Here is a 17,392-nt window from a genome sequence, read left to right on the forward strand (position 1 = left end):
AAATATGACAGTGGCTTCAAACTGTGGGGGAAAAAAAACCTTGCAGCAGCACTTTAACGTCCCTGCTCTGAGCGCGCCTTGTTTGTTTCAGAGATGGAGAATACAATTAAAGCAAGGGCATAGGGTTGGGAAGGGAAGAGAGGCATATATCACAAACGATATCCAGATACTTCTGTTGTTCAAATACATCAAAATATTAAACGCCAATCACCAATGCACTTTTCAACCTGCATAGGACAGTTCTGCTTATAGTCACCAGGGCCCTGATGTTTAAAAGATAACTAAAGGAATTATAGTTGTAGGTTAAGATAGTCTCTCTAAAAAAATCAATCAACATAAAATCATGCTGTGATTTAGATAGAAGTTAGAAGTGCTCAATCGGTCCAATCACACGTAGTACTGATTTAAAAGCAAAACAGTCATCATGGCGCTTATTATTATTCATTACATCGATTACCACAGCGTCCATGTCATGTCCTGCCTCCTTAGATTCCTCCTTACATTTGATTTGTGCAGTTGTTGATTGCATTTGGAATAAAACCACCATGTGAATAGTGGCAGTTTAAGTCTTGCTAGAAGGTAAACTACAGACAAGAAGTTTTTGCCATTTGTTACTTGAACGCATTATTCATTTAGACTTTTCTTGTGCATTACTAAAAACATTTCCACCAAAGTAAGTGTAAACAATATACTGCAGATTCAGAATATAGAAAGAATAGTGTTTCACATTCAAAACTTTTAGGGAAGAAATCCTGCTCACTGTGTGTCCCCATTAGCGCTGAAACAAATCACACGCCCTTGTATGGCTTCATTATTCATATCTCCGACTAATAGTTCCTGATATGAAGCCACACCCACATTATTTTCCCCTTAGAAACACAGCACACCTCCCCATCGCCTGTGCACCTGTCAACAGCTCATGACGGATGCGTCCACATCGAAGGCCATCTGTGCCCTTGGGTCGGTAAAAAAATGTCGGCATCCAGAAGAGAAATGAGCATAAGCACAGCCTCCTGCTTCTGCTGCCTCCGCCTCTGGGACTGATGGAGCCATTGAAAAAGGGCCGGAGCAACTAAAACCTGCCCACAAAACCTTTTTATTTTCCCCCACATACATGTCAACATGTGTGCACATCCACCCGGTGAACTAGTGCCACCAATCACCCGCTCTGACAGGTACGACTAGATGAGGTATCATATTTACGACCCTACATACACCCGCACGGTTTTTCCTTCCTCTGTCACACACTCGTAAACAGCCGAGCACACCGGCAGACACGGTCATAAAGTGTTCTGATGAATGGCTGCAGCCTTTAGCTGGGGTTGTCTGTGCCTCACGGCGGCTGACAGATGTCGGAGCAGCCTTTAGAAAACCATGCTGGCAAAGGGCGAGTCGAATATCTATCAGACAGATTACTGATTTAGACCCTGTGTTTCACAACCTCTCACTCCGGGGACTCAATATCTTCATACTGGAGCTGCTGTGGTCTGATGTATTACCCACCACTGGTCATATAAGGGCCAGTCACATGTTGACTGTTTGAAATGTTGTATTCTGCAGCCTTTATCTGAGAGAGGCACAGTGCAGTATATTGTGTGAAAACAGCTGCACTTGTTGCAGAGCGAAGCGAGTGTGCTTTTAAATAATTTCCCATGCCCATCTTTTGTGTCAAATGCTTTAATTTCTGAAAAATATATACTGTATCTGCAAATACCTACAATGTGTGAAACATTTTAAGTACCAGAGGCTCAGAAAGTTTGTCTGGCTTACATGAGAAAGTGAAGGTCTTGATTAAACCAACCGTCCACACTGACCTCCTTGTTACAATTTGTATTGCTGCAAGTCATCTGGAGAGTGTTGCAATATTAATTTTGGAACTTGATCGTATCGTTACATTAAACTCTAAATAAATATTTTTGTATTAAATCTGTATTCTTCAGCCTCCTACCATACAAATGTTTTGAAAAAAATGTAAAATTTCCACAGCATGCGTGCAAAAAAAGCTGCACTCTTTACAGCAATTCCCCTTTCCCTCCTTGGGCAGGTTATGAGTCAACGTTAACTATTAGATTACACAGAATGACTCATAAAAGTTGAGATATCTTCACAAGATGAGAAAGCTTAAATTAATATCGGCAATATTTTTTAAGAGACAGCAAGTCATGTGATTCACACTCTGAACCCTGAACCTTAATAACTCTTGCTGAATATTTGAGCTGCTGTCTCGGAAGAGAGGGGCCGCCTAGTTGTCCTTTGTCAAGTTTAATAGTTTTTTCAAGGTAGCATGGGAAGGGGGGCGAGGGCGTTTGTGAGGCAAAACATTGGTTTTGATGACCCTGAGCTGCCTGCCTTCTGCTGCATGAAGGTAAAAATAAGCAACAGCCTCCATTTTCATTACCATGATATAGTGAAAAGCTGCAGGGACAGATCCTTGAAGTAATTTTTTGGGGGAGAATATCCGCTGTGGCTTGACTAAAAGGTTAATAGAAAATCTTCTTTCAATGCTACCTATCAATATGGTAAAGACTTAGAGGTAAAAAAACACAGGAAACAGACGAGAGTTGATTGCTGAAAATGTAGTTTGAATCCCTGTGAAGACTTTGTAATCTCTATGTTCTCTTCCTTACTTTCCTTTGAAGTTTTAACCCAGTGATGACCATATTAATAAAATCATAGCGCCATACAAGTAAATCTTCCTGGCTTTAATGATAAAACTTTCTGTGAGATAGTTCCTGTCAGACCTCAGAGTGTAAAGCAAACTAAACAGGGTGAGTCGAATAAATTAACAAGCAACATATATCGTTTTCTTACTACTGACAGAGTTTTTGTTTTTACTCAACATGAAAAGAGAAGTCTGAATTATGTCATTACGATCTAAATCATAAAAACATTACAGTGTCATCAGCCTAGAAGAGAGATTTTTACACACATTTGGTTTGTTGTTGATGTTTAGAAAAATAATAGAGGATCCAAAAGAGCGCCTTGTGGAACTCCTGCATTAAAATGCAAGTGGGGAAATATTACAAGACCTATTGTAACCACGTGGGACTTAAAGAATAAGTAGAACTAGATCAATTTTCGCAAAGCAAGGAATTAAAATGTAGTTTGTACTAGTTTGTTGAGCAGAATCTTCACTGTATTATTAAAAGCTACACAAACTAGCTCATAAGACAGGTAATATTTGTACATTTAAGTCATTGGCATTTCCACCTTGTCAAATATCTTCCAAGATCTCATAATCATATATAATCAAGACCATCTGCTCTATCAGCATGTTCCATCATTTTATTCAGACTGCATATCCGGACTAGCCATTCGTAGAAATAGTTGTTTGAACCATAGATTGTATGAAACATTGAAGTAGTTTCACTTCCTAAGAGATGTTTTAAAGCCCAAATTGTAAATGCTGTCAAACTTACTTTGGTCAACCCAGGTTAACGGATTGAGGCAAGCCTCCTGACAAACAGCTACAACACACTGACCTCTCAGTCAAATCAGCCACAACTGTTATCATGTGAAACTCTGCAAAACTCTGTACCTTCACATAATCCAAACAGATGAGTTAACAGTTAAATAAATTAACCCCCTGTACAATTTTTTCAAATATAAAAATTATCAGTTTTTTTTGTACCAGGCTATAAACACATTTATGCTTTAGAAATCGGCCTTTTAACAAGAGGCCTAATAGGTATTCCTTGTCTTTTTTAGTGAACTGATTAACTGCAGTTCTTTGCACTTCCACACTAGCAAGTTAGTTTTCAATTGGAGAGGTTTCCTCTTTGATTGAACAAGAGCTTTATTAATCAGTCATATGAGTTTCTAATGAGTTGCCACATACAGTATTTAACAGGACATTCAGTCTGTCTATGTTAAAGTATCTGTTGTGCAATCAAGTGTCCCTGTACTCTAGTGTTTTCTTATAATATTCGGTATGTCTTATTTATTTTTAGAATTCCCTACTATAGGACAACTTGCACGTGTCCTGAACATAACATCACATAAAAATGCCACTGATCTCCCCTCTCAGACAAACAGGTCTCCTGGTGATAGGACCAGAGAACAGTCGATATTATGAACTGGTGAAGACCACCCTGAAGAAGAACAAGGTTCCCATGGTGGTCCTGACCAGGGACAACTTCAGCCAGCACATCCCCCACGTCATCCTGGATGAGGGTCACGGAGCGGTGGTGGAAGTGCCTGCTGGAATTCTGTATGCTGACCGTGCACTCAAGACTGCACAGGTACAACACAGATAGAGCATTAGCTATGTTAGCTTCAAAGACTGCAGAGTCCATTGCTATGTTAAAATGGAACGCTACTGAATAATGGGAATAATAACCTGATCAGAGAGACCGGTCTGATCCAGCCATGATAGAAATTACCGAAAGAGGGGGAATTAAATTTCTGGCGCTCAGCGAGGGGGCAAGCGGAGAAAGTAACAGCTTTTTTCTTCTTCTGCTTTATTGAGTAGATTCGACTGTCATTAGTTTCTATCAGGTTAATCCAAAAAAGATGAAAATCAGTCATCAGGAAATATTTTAATGTCCAGCCCAAAGATTATGATTATAGTTCAACTTTGTCGACTGAGACACATGTAGGCTTTTTGTTTTGCCAATTCCGATTTTACTGTCAAAATCCTCGGTCCAGTTCAGCCCTTAAATGCACGTGTGTTCCTTTAATTGCATAAAATACTTTTTCATACAAGCACTCTGGAAACTACAGTGTCATCTAAAGAGAATGGGAGGGGCTACTGGTGAGCAAGAAGAGTATTAAGCAACTTCCTTACGTGCACAAAGATTGCACCGGTCGTCACGTGATCGGTTCAATCTTTGTGCACGTAAGGAAGTTGCTTAATGATCTGTTGCATTCACACATCAGCTCACTCTGACTTCACACTGAGATTTTACAAGGGGGACAAAAGTTTGAGATGAAAATTTGGCTATTTGTGGTCTCATGTGGCTCACTACAGGAATTTGGAGAAAGTATTTTGTACGTGGGAATTCAGCACATGCGTTACTTTGACTAAAATCAAATTAAGGCTATTACAGAGAAGAATAAATAGTTAATTCCCCTGAATTTTTTATGTCAAGGATTCAGTATTTCCTTCATTCATATATATGAATGTACTCACAGTGTCTTCATCCCTCACATACTAAAAGGCATGAACATTTTTTTAAAAAGTCAAGTAGATTATGAACAAATGTACGCTATCTGATTCAATAATGGGTAATTAGCCGGTAAGCTGTTCAAAATGTATTCAATTAAACTTTTTTCAAGCACTGTACTTAACAAATGTACCTCTGAAAATGAGCCTGCAGGTAATGGAGGGAGGTGATAAAAGATGAAAGAAGCCAAACATTTTCTGATTTCATGAACAAAACCTAGATTGAGAATTTGCTCGAATTATACCATCGCTGCGGACTGTTAAACATATTTCATGCACATTGTTTTAATCCAATAATAGCTCATGCCAGGAATATCTTTGAGCAATAAATTCACATTAGCGCTCTGTGTCAGCTCTGAGAGGAAGCACTGGAGGAGAACAGACTCCTCCACGGCTGCCAGGTCAAGCACAAAACGCTGCTTTGTTATTTCAGGGAGGTGCCATTTTCAATCGACTGGACAGATTGTTCGTCCGCCTCGTCGTGAAGCAGCAGTCAATTATAAATTAAAGCTTGAAGTGATAGATGTGTAATAGATCAGGAGATTACTGCTTTGTGCATTTTCAAGCCCCGGCTCTTTAATAGCCTCTTGCCTATAATATTATGTCGTAATATATGTTGCAATTGATCTGTCTCGTTGAATTATCCCAGAGTGGCAAAATTTGTAATGGCTTCTTCTTCCCTCGCTGAAAACAAACAGCTGGTTTTATTTTAGCCTAAAAAAACATGTAAATAATTTAAAAAAGGGTGCATATTTTTATAAGCCTAATAAATCGTACCTGTATCTTGTTTTTCGTGCTGACACATGCAACGTTTGAGTCTTGTGAAGTTTGCATTTACACTAAAAAAAATACAGCTTCCAAGATTTTACCACTGATGGATTCTTACTACATGTCTTTGCCTCTTGTTTTTTCCAGGGGCAGTTTCAGAAGTTGGGTGGGGTCATAAGAGATAAGGAGATGGTGACGGACATCAAGCCTGGTCCCGTGGTAACCGTTGTTACCTCCTCTGGTGCTTATCAAGCTAAGAGTGTGGTGATCACTGCTGGACCCTGGGCTAACAGACTGCTGGCCCACACTGGCTTGGAGCTGCCACTAGAGGTAATCAAAACTACTGCGGCGCAAATAATGTTCATGTAGCTGAGTAAAGATCAAGTGAAAAACTCTGGTATTGAAAAATAAAGCGAATGAGGTTGTGCAAAAAAAAAAAAACGGCAGTTCATTGAATGTCCACTTGAGGCTTGATGTCATTTTTTTGTAGCTGAATAAACATGTTTACAGCCTGGTACAAAAGAAACAGGTCTTTATAGCTCATTTCATTATTATCACAAACTTTAGAGAGGAGAATAGTTTTATATTTCATCCGTTTTGATTCTATTACGGCTATAAGTTGTTGATGATTTTGCATAGTTAGAGGCGTGGCTAAGTTGACTGACAGGTGGGTTGTAGCTGTTTGCCAGGAAGCTGAAGGCCCGCCTCATCCCCACCTCTTTTCCTGTTTCTAGATTGATTGACAGTTAGGTCGAGATTGCATACCAATATGACGAGTGCAATCATTGGGCTTCAAACCCCCTCTTCAGAAACCGTCACTAAGACTACATCAGTGTTTCATACAGTCAGAGGTGCTGCTTGTCAACAGGCAAGGCATGAACTGCTTGGGGCCCCAGACCAGTAAGAGCCTCAAGACTCAGGGGTTTTAGCTCACATAAAATGGGAGTTGCTGATCTGCTGCTGCCTTGACCAATCAAGTTTCAACTTCTTCTTCTCCATCTGTAATCCTGTTCCTCTCTCTTTAATCCTTACTAGGACTTTATTTAGTATGCATAATACTTTAAACGTCCAGCATAAAAGACACCACAGACCCAAATGCATCACTCCTCCGTATTTTAACAGCTTGACGGCCTTAGTCAGCAAAGCAGTCTTTTTCCATCTCACTATATGCCACACAGGCTGAGAAGAGAAGGTGATGGCAAAACAAGCAGACAGCTGTTAGAGAGGAGAATTGGAGTTTATATTGGAGTTGCATTATTCAGGTTGCGGCAGGCTTTGGGGGGAGGGGCTGAGGGAACGCCATGCCTGAGTAAACTGGTAGAAAAGCCCCGGCTCTGAGCACCGCCTGATTTTTTATAGTCCCTGGGAATGAGTGCACGGACGGTTAGTTCATTACACTGAAAGCTCCTGAACAATGTGTCCTTATCATCAGCTCCCTCAGATGGACGTCGTTTTACCACCATGTGTACATTTCATTAAATCCTCATTCTCACTTCAACACCGCCGAGCTGCTTTTTTTTTTAATCGCACTTCTATTAGACAGGAGGGAAAAAAAGGTGATGAGGAGGATGGAGGAGGTGGTGTTAGGTAGGTTTTTATTTAAGGAATTAACCAGAATGTACTTTCATAGCTGATAACAGGCTGCTAGTACTTCTGCCAGCCTGTTTCATTCATGTATAATCTGTCATTTCTTTACCTGTATTTGGCTTTAAGCCGCCTGCAGACTGTGCGATTTTTACAATATTAAAAGTTTATTGCAACCACTGTGCGACAAGGCTCGTATAAGTTTGGGTACAACATGTATGTACACAGCGGTACCTAGTGAATCATAGGCTGCAAGGCAAGTCAACCCCGGTCAACATGCAGTTTCATCTGTGTGGTTCAACCTGATCAAGCTGAGGTCGCCATGGCGGTCAGCAGAAAGCAAGCTCTCTTCATATTGGTGTTCATGTGCAAAGAAAATATAAGAAACAGAGGATGAAAAGAATAATGGGGACTCGTTGTGGCTTGGGAAAAGAGGCCAAATTGGGATGCCATTGTTGAAAAGATAAATCAAATTTGGTTCAAATCATAGACATAGTCTTAGTGATGTCACCCATTTGTTTCTGAAGAGGAACCCACCTGGCAGTCATCTCAGCCGTACCTCTAATTATGCAAAATGATAAACAACTTTTAGACTGATTATGATGAAAAAAGGTTCATTATTGTTTTGTATATTCACCCCTGTACAGTGTGTAATAATACAGAAATGAGCTACAGTACAAAACTGATTTTGAACCAGGCTGTACACATTTTTTTTTTTCGCTGCAAAAACAGAAATTTCTTTTGCAGCCAGCCTCAAGTGGACACTCTACCAACTGCAGACTTTTTGCACCTACTCACTGGCTTCATCTTTCAACACTGAAGGTTGCTGCTTGGTTAAAAAAACAACGGTCATGCTCTCACTAATGGGGTTACTTTGGGGGTTTCTTTTCTCTTTTGGTTATAAAAAAAGCAAGATGGCCATATGTCAAAGCTGAGGCTTCAAAACTGGGGATTTGCAAACGACTGGGTGACATCAGGTCGGTACTGCCTTTAGCTTACATCAACAGTTTTTCCTTTTTTTCCCGTATTGCAGGTTGCAAAGATCAACGTGTGCTACTGGAAGGAAAAGGTTCCCGGGTCGTACGACATAGAGAAGCGTTTCCCCTGCTTCATACAGACGGAGTGTAAGGAGTCTAAGGAGCACATCTACGGCCTCCCGTCCAACGAGTACCCCGGCTTGATGAAGGTACGTCACAGGGCTGGACTTTACAGAGGAGAAATCCTCAATCCTGTACAGACCTACTCACATGTTCATAACAGAACAAAGCTGACTTTAATAAGAATGGTTCATGTTTTAATGTGATTTTCTAGCTGATCCTTTGGGTTCACTATGAGTCATCAATGTGTGAACTAGTGCTGTGTGAGCACTGAAGCAAACAGCTTTTTATCAAATTGAGAAGCATGCACACACACACGCACACACACACACACACACACACACACACACACACACACACACACACACCCTCTTATACAGAGATGTGCTTTATTTTTAGCTTCCCTGTGCTAGCTCTTAACGATGGCCCACACACTTAATCCGTGATTATAAACTTGAAATAAGTAACATTAAAACAATTTGCCGTTGATGACTAAAACTATAACCACAGAGTAATTACTTTACACTTTGAAACAGAAACACTGCTGCAGAATCGACTGTAAAGTCTGCGTCAAGGTGTGAGCTTGTCGTGTTGTTTGTGTGAGTTTTGCTGCGTTTGATGTCATGAGATGGCACGTCTCTATTCTGGGCATTATGGTGGAGCAGCAGGAGCTCACAGCCTAATGGCAGACCACATGCACAGAAAAGAGGGGGGGACAGATGGCGATGACACGTCCCATTATTCACTCTGAGACAGTGTCACCACAGATACTGTATGTGTAATATTTAGACCCTTTAATATACAGAAACAGGTATCTTAGAATTAGTCTCTTTTTTTAGCTTTGGTTTCATTTCAAACTGCACGAACCTGTCAGAAAGTTTTCTACATCAGAACCTTCTAACAAAAATACAAAAAACTACTGAAAGAAAATAAAAAGTGCAGATTTTTAATCTGTCAGCCTCCTCGCTGTGCTGCGAGTCTGTTTGTGTCAGACTGGCTGACAACAGCAGAACACAGGAGCAGTTTTAAAGTATAGTGTGTGTATGACAGTCACTTATCCTCCTCCTCTCTTAGTGCTTTACCTTTCATACTGCAGCCTAAAAAAATTCACAGACATGTGAAAGATGCAATTTTCTGCCTTTTGCTCTGTACTTGTAGAAGGAGTAATACCTCATTTTCTGAAAAAAAAAAAAAACATTTAGATCAGAAGAAACAGAGCTGCCAGATTCAGATTCATAGATCTCCCCTGCACAAGTCGTGTAGAAACATTGCACGTGGGGGTTCGGTTATAGGGACAATACATATACATAAAAAAATGCATTTTCAGTCTCATTTTCTACCACAGTCTAAATTAGGGTTTTGATATATCAAACTATAGTAAAACCTGTTTGTTACCACAACAACAAAAATAGGAGTCCTAGGCGCATGGTTTGGACAGTTTCTTATAAGCAAAACTTGCAAGCAAACATTTTTGCCATATTTATGCTATATAAACAGTGCTCTCTCTCTTTCGCTCACAGAAGCTATTAATTCAAATAAAAACGACTGAAGATCTGAAGTTTTTCATCAAGCTTCGGTCCTTTTCAATACTATGGTGGAGAGTATTGTCATAATACTATGATGTGTTTTTGAAAATGATCAAAGTATCTTAAAGTTTGATGACTTTACACGTTCAAAGAAAGTATTCCACGAGGCTGACCACTGACATCAATATCTCTCTTTTATCTGTATTCATCATTTAAATTGAGGGTCAGTTGACACTGTGTGAACATTTAACCACTGTAAGCAGGAATCATGTGCATTAAGTTGCATTAAACATGTGTCATGTGCACCATGTACATCCCATGACACCCAGCGGCCCTGGGTTCAAATCCAACCTTGGCCCCATTGCTGCATGTCATCCCCCCACTCTCTGCTCCTAACATTTCCCGTTTCTCTTCAGCTGTCATATGTAATGAAGGAAAAGCGGCCCAAAGAATATAAATAAATACAAATAAACACAAAAATCTGTGTTGTGTTGTGTAGAAATCCTGTTGAAGTCTACATGATGATAATTATTTATTATCTTCTGGACCAAGAAACAAAAGAGATACTTGGTATGATCCAAACTTCTCTTACTTTATTGTTGTTCGTATTTAAATTAATTTTTGTTTGAACCGACATGGTGTGGTTTTGGATACTTTTTGACCATTTTATCCTCTGAACATTAAAGATGCAAATACAGTTAATCATAGATTACGGATCTTGACAGCAGTTGTGTCTCCTCTCAAACATGAAACACATATATTCTAATTGCACCGTTTTATTACACACTGATAAACTGCTTGTGGGTCTCAAGTCCAACATGTGTCTCTCAAAGTTGATGCATTAAAGCAGGCTGTGCAGAGATTACAGGAAAGATTGTGCATTTCTCAGGGACAATCAGATTGGTGTTTAACTGTTCGTCCTCTCTGTGCAACACAGGCTTCAAACTGCGTTTTTAAAAACTGAAATGTGAACAGATCGAGTGAAGCTGCTCCTTTAAACAGGAGCCGGTGTTCTGCAGAGGACTTCTGGGTCTGCTTGTTGTTATTTTCATTCATAAGATGAGAAGGTGTCAGAACACATCAAGGTGTTAATTATTCAAAGACCCTGTGGTACTAAATTCAACATAGATAAATACAGAATTTATCCTTTTAGGAAATAATAACGAACAATAAACATAACGAACAGAAAAATGTGCATTAAAACAGAAAAAGCACTTGGAGAAAAGTATGCAGGGTTGACAAGAAGTAATTATTTCATTCAGAGATTAAGTTAAATGTCATATTGTGTGTGCAGATCTGCTACCATGCAGGCAGCGTGGTAGACCCGGACCACAGAGACCAGCAGACAGACCGGTCTGACATCGACATCCTGCAGCGCTACGTCGCCCGCTGTCTACCCGGCCTGGAGCCCAAACCTGCTGTGGTGGAGAGCTGCCTGTACACAGTCAGTACTAACACTTAACATCACACTGTTTCTGTTCATGATAATCCAGTGCAATGATGTTTTCAGTTTAATGCTTACGGAGGAAAAGGAATGTGGTTATTTGTTGTGCTAAATCCATTTAATGCTGGCAACTACTACACCTAACTACTGATACGAGAAGAGGTTTTTTATTGGGCAGATTAAGTCACCTGTTGAACAAACTCTGACTTTTTTAAAATGTCAGACATGAGAGAAAATGGTGCATTGTGGGAGTCTTACACCAAAAGAAGTAATAACAAACATTGGTTCTCGGCTACATTGTTATGTCAAAACATCAGTATCGACCGTGATTTTCTCAATCTGCCGTCTCCATATAAAATGTTGTCTCATGGCATTTTAAAGGGGACATATTATGGAAAATTCACTTGTACAGTGTTTTTAAACATATATTTGGGTGAGCCGAGTGTCTGCCGACCCACAAAATGAAATAAACCCATCCAGTCCGTTGTTTGTGATCTGCATAAGTCTTACAACACCTGTTCTCATTTAATTTTTCATTTATTCATAAAATTGCTGCGTGCCTGAGAGAGCAAGAGGTAGCGGGGGAGAGAGAGAGAGAGAGAGAGAGCGCGCGTGAGAGTGCAGGCGTGCGCTCCGCAGGCTCAGTGCAAACAACGCCGCTTTATTATAAGTCTCTGCGTTCAACATAGCAAAACTGCCTTTTTAAAAAAAAATCCCTCTCGACTCCTACGGAGTGTTAACTTAGACTTAGACTTTCTTTGTTGTCATTCAAACTTGTACTTTATAGTGCAGATAAGAACAAAATTTCGTTGCATTTGGCTCGTTGTAGTGCAGGATGAAAACAGCAGCATGTATTTACATATAAATATAATTTTATAAATAAAAATAAGGTGCAGATATAAATAGATATAAAAAGAAAAACTATGAGTAAAAATACTATACAGATAAATATATTGCACGTTATATTGTATTTTACAGTCCAGTGAGGTAGTCCTGTGTGGGGGTTTGAGGGGGAATGGAGGGATTATTTTTTCCTGTTCAAAAGTCTTATGGCCTGTGGGAAGAAGCTGTTACAGAACCTGGAAGTTCTGCTTCGGAAGGCTGCGGAACCTCTTTCCAGAGTCCAGCAGCGAAAACAGTCCTTGGTGAGGGTGGGAGGTGTCTCTGCTGATTTTCTGAGCCCTGGTCAGACAGCGGATCTCCTGGATGGGAGGAAGTGGAGTCTTAATGATCTTTTCTCTTTTAAGACATTAAAAGAGAGCAGAATCACATCAGCTTCAGCGCTACAGAGAGAGAGAGATAGAGGGAGGGGGAGCGATAAGGTCCGCAGTCCGTACATGCATCAAAACTGAAGCTTCTCCTGGCTCCGTTTAAAAAATGTTGATGTACAGCTGCTTGCTGCCGATTGTGTGCTGATTGATGTTCTGTTAATGTTAATGTCCGCTATAGTTCAGTACTGAAACAACAGCAAGCAGCAGATATTCTGTTAATGTAGGCCTACAGCTGCTTGCTGTTGTTTCAGTTCTGAACTATAATGGAATATCGAGTGGAACTTTTCAAAACACGAGGCGTACTCCTGTTGTTGTTTATGTCTGTGCGCGAGCATAAATTGAGCAGATTAAAGGTATTTGTTGCAAAAACTAGATTAATTTAGAGGGGAAAACACATTTGATATAAATACAACCCAATAGATACAAGACAGATAAGAGTACAACAAAAAAAAAATAGTCGTTTTATGCTGAACGGGTTTGTTTTTTATATTGTGGAGATTTCTTTGCGTACCACCACAGGGAGCCCACGTACCACCGGTGTTACGCGTACCATAGTTTGAGAACCACTGTTTGAAAAGGTGGAGAAGGGCTGTAGTATGTCCTCTTTAAAGTGTCTTGATGCAGTGTTCATTTTTACACCCATGTGCCCACCCACACTGTTGAACTAGCAAATGAACTTGAACCTCCGTTAGCAGCTATTGGTGTGTTTGTCTTTTGCTTAAAAGGTGCAAAAGGTGGTGTGTACCAATTCCAACGCTGTATTTCTATTGAAGATAAAACCATTAAAAAAATCCTTTGTACTCAAGATTTGTTTTTTATAACACAATTTTATGGATATCCTCAGGTTTTATTGTTTATTCATTGACATGACCTTTAAACTGAGGTCATACAGATTTGAGGGTTGTAAAACGTTCTGTAGTCTTTTCTGTGAGTATCTTTTAATGTCTGCACTGGCAGCATGAAAGGGGTTAACTCAAGCCAGTAATAAGAGTGAATCATCAACAAAGAAGTTAAATTTTTTTATTTCAGGGCAGTAAGATCGCTGATGAAGCGTTTAGCTGTTAGTTTTTAGTTTACTGCAATTCTCAGGTGTTAGATATGATGTGTGTGTGTGTGTGTGTGTGTGTGTGTGTGTGTGTGTGTGGTTGAGCAGCCGATCTGCCCTCCAGCACCACAGCGAGCAGCTTGTACCACCATCACACGCGGCGGCTGTAGGAAAGCATAATTTCTGTGACCTTGTCCAATGCCCCCTGAAATCCTGACAGTCACGCTCTTTTCTCCTCACATCACAGCGTCTGTTTTGTTCCATTAACAGAGATTCTTTAAAGAGGACGCAGAGTTAAATTACACACATCTCTGTGGTTTGCCTTTTGTCTGAGGTCATTATGTAACTCTCAGATTCAGACTCTGTAATCCAGTTTAACACATTTTTAAACACATTTTCCACAAAGACTTTTGACAGGAACAGCTCCGAGGCCACATGGCTGCATGGAGGGTGTGTGTGTGTGTGTGTGTGTGTGTGTGTGTGTGTGTGTGTGTGTGTGTGTGTGTGTGTGTGTGTGTGTGTGTGTGTGTGTGTGTGTGCTCAGATTTGAGAGATTCCGTCTGAAGTTTCAGGTGTTTATGTATTTTTTCTCGTCTGTAGCGTTGATCGTCTCAGAGGATGAAGTGTTTATATTCTCACACGTCGTAGTAAATAAAGTACGACGAAGACACAGAGTGAATGAAATCACAAATCTGCCAAACAGCAGAACGAGGAATCTGGTGCACACAGTAACCACGGGAATATGACATCGACAGAAACTCTGAGCAAGAGAAACGAGACTGACAGAATATTCCTGAAAGTCAAAAAGTTAAATTGTCAGAAATAGAAGCTGTAGGAGGCGATGTGTGTTTCATCATTGTGATTGTGATTGGTCCATAGGTTAGTATACTGTGATTGGTCCATAGGTTAGTATACTGTGATTGGTCCATAGGTTAGTGTATGGTGATTGGTCCATAGGTTAGTATACTGTGATTGGTCCATAGGTTAGTGTACTGTGATTGGTCCATAGGTTAGTATACTGTGATTGGTCCATAGGTTAGTGTACTGTGATTGGTCCATAGGTTAGTGTACTGTGATTGGTCCATAGGTTAGTATACTGTGATTGGTCCATAGGTTAGTGTATGGTGATTGGTCCATAGGTTAGTGTACTGTGATTGGTCCATAGGTTAGTGTACTGTGATTGGTCCATAGGTTAGTATACTGTGATTGGTCCATAGGTTAGTGTACTGTGATTGGTCCATAGGTTAGTGTACTGTGATTGGTCCATAGGTTAGTATACTGTGATTGGTCCATAGGTTAGTGTATGGTGATTGGTCCATAGGTTAGTATACTGTGATTGGTCCATAGGTTAGTGTACTGTGATTGGTCCATAGGTTAGTGTACTGTGATTGGTCCATAGGTTAGTGTACTGTGATTGGTCCATAGGTTAGTGTACTGTGATTGGTCCATAGGTTAGTGTACTGTTATGACTGTATTGACTTAAAGCTTTTTAGTTTTTACAAATGGAAACGATGACAAGGCTTAATGTTGAAATACATTGACACTCACAGGTTGATAAATATTGGTCCAACAGCCTTCATCTTCTCATTTTTAAAGTTTAAATCTGCTGGTTATTCATGTTTTTGCTTACTATGTTTTGTTTTGTTGTAGCTAACACCTGACCGTCACTTTGTGCTCGACTGCCATCCTACCTACAGCAACATTGTGATTGGAGCCGGATTCTCAGGTAACAAAACACGATGTGATGCATCACAGCAAAAATTACTTTGAACAAACTTAAGTAAACTGGACTTTTCAGCTTTGTTAGCTGGATATTCCAGCTAACGAAATGTAGCTTTTTCTATTGACACCTGTTGGTATGTGAACAAGTAAATCAATGCTGTTGGCATTTTGAATTCAGTAACTATCCCGCGAAGCTGCAGCCTGTTGACATCCCAAACCTGCACTTCTCCTGCTGTGAGAAGGAATTAAGAACAGTTATGAAAAGGCAGCTGTACAGTTGTATTGATCAGACTCAACGTACAGCTGTCATCAGATCTACGAGGCTGTGTGTTGTCATTGTGTGATTTGCATCAAATTGAAACACATTCACAATGCAAAGTTCGCCGGCTGGTTTCTGAAGCAGCACTTCTGTGAATTATTTTTCTTCATTTTTATGACCTTTCAGACATTTCTGAGTCATTTAAAGTAAAAAGAGGTCAAAGTAAAAATATGTACGCAGTTGCTAAAGGCGACTGTAGTGAAAGCTAAAGGTAAATTGTCAGACCCCAAACCTTTGTTGTCTTACTGTCATGACCATTGCCAAAAGGTCTCAGCCGATGGCATAAAACAGATGGCATATTGCCTCACTGAAAGGCTTAAAAACACGACTATACATCCACATTTACTGATACATTTCTGATAGATATATTGCAGGCAAACTGCAAAGGATGTTGCCAATGTAATCTTGATATCTTTATCTGTCATGATTAAGTCCTATGAGCTGTGAATGGACCCACACTGCTCTTTCTCGCAAAATACTTTGGGCTTAAAAATATGACTTCAGTTTTGTTTTTTAAAGATTTGGTACTTTTTTCGAATTCAGTTGTTCATGAAAAAATCATATAATTGGGTGCCTCTGTATCCTCGTGGTTAGTGCACGCACCCCATGCACAGAGTCTATAGTCCTCCAAGTGCGTGGCCCAGGACCAAATCCAACCTGTGGCTCCTTTCCTGCATGTCATTCCCTGTCCTCTCTCTCCCCGATTTCTGACTTGTATCAACTTTCCTGTCTCTGCATGAATAGCCCAAAAATAATAATTCAAAAAAGATGCATAGTTTAAAAAATGTGGCGTCTAAAAGAATCAAAGTGTCAAACGTTTTGTCAACCATACTGGACACCGAAGTTAAGGGAGACAGCTCTCTCCAATGTTTTGAATTTCGACTGCAGTACCAATTTTAAACGCTAGGTGTCAGAGTTACATATTGCTCCTTTAAAAATATAGCTGTTTAACTGAATGTTTTTCAGCTTTTGTCATTATGCCTGCAGTCATTGCAGTTAGTTAAATGTCTGTTCAACATTTAATGACGATCTGTCAATTAGCTGGTCAGGTATTGAAGTCTAGAGCAAACTAGTGGAGTCCCCTGAGACTTGAAGAATAACAAGAAACACAAGGGTCTCTGTTTAACAATCAATACAAGGACTAAAGGCACATGTTGTGTGTGTTGCTCTTATCGAACAATCATTTCTGAAAAAGGAAAAATGCCACGAGGAGCGTCTTTAAAAAAGAAACGCAAACACAAACATTGTCTGCGTTTTCAAGGCAGTGGAGTAGAGTACAAAACATCGACGTCTAAATGAAAATGTCAGCAGCTCGAGAAGACAAAGAGCAAAGAGTAGTGAATCTGGCACCTTGTACACCAGATGTGTGCTGATGAGAGACAGCACCCACACAGCAGCGGCAGCTAAATGAATCAGCATTACTTGTTCTCTCCTCACCCTGAAGGAGCAGAG

At 40.1% G+C, this 17,392-nt stretch overlaps 1 protein-coding gene across 2 annotated transcripts in view; it reads left to right on the plus strand.

The window, feature by feature from the left end:
- pipox (pipecolic acid oxidase) overlaps window positions 1–17,392 on the plus strand; it is a 28,595-nt gene that overhangs the window by 2,726 nt on the left and 8,477 nt on the right. Inside the window, exons 3-7 of one of the 2 annotated variants that reach the window (XM_020640976.3) lie at window positions 4,028–4,241; window positions 6,080–6,262; window positions 8,550–8,702; window positions 11,434–11,583; window positions 15,550–15,625. In XM_020640976.3, coding sequence (XP_020496632.1) covers window positions 4,028–4,241; window positions 6,080–6,262; window positions 8,550–8,702; window positions 11,434–11,583; window positions 15,550–15,625 — 776 coding nt within the window. The remainder of the gene's footprint in view (window positions 1–4,027; window positions 4,242–6,079; window positions 6,263–8,549; window positions 8,703–11,433; window positions 11,584–15,549; window positions 15,626–17,392) is intronic. The other variant, XM_065960243.1, reaches the window with a different exon arrangement.

The sequence above is a fragment of the Labrus bergylta genome, chromosome 11, assembly GCF_963930695.1.
Source record: "Labrus bergylta chromosome 11, fLabBer1.1, whole genome shotgun sequence".
NCBI classification, from domain to species: Eukaryota; Metazoa; Chordata; class Actinopteri; order Labriformes; family Labridae; genus Labrus; species Labrus bergylta.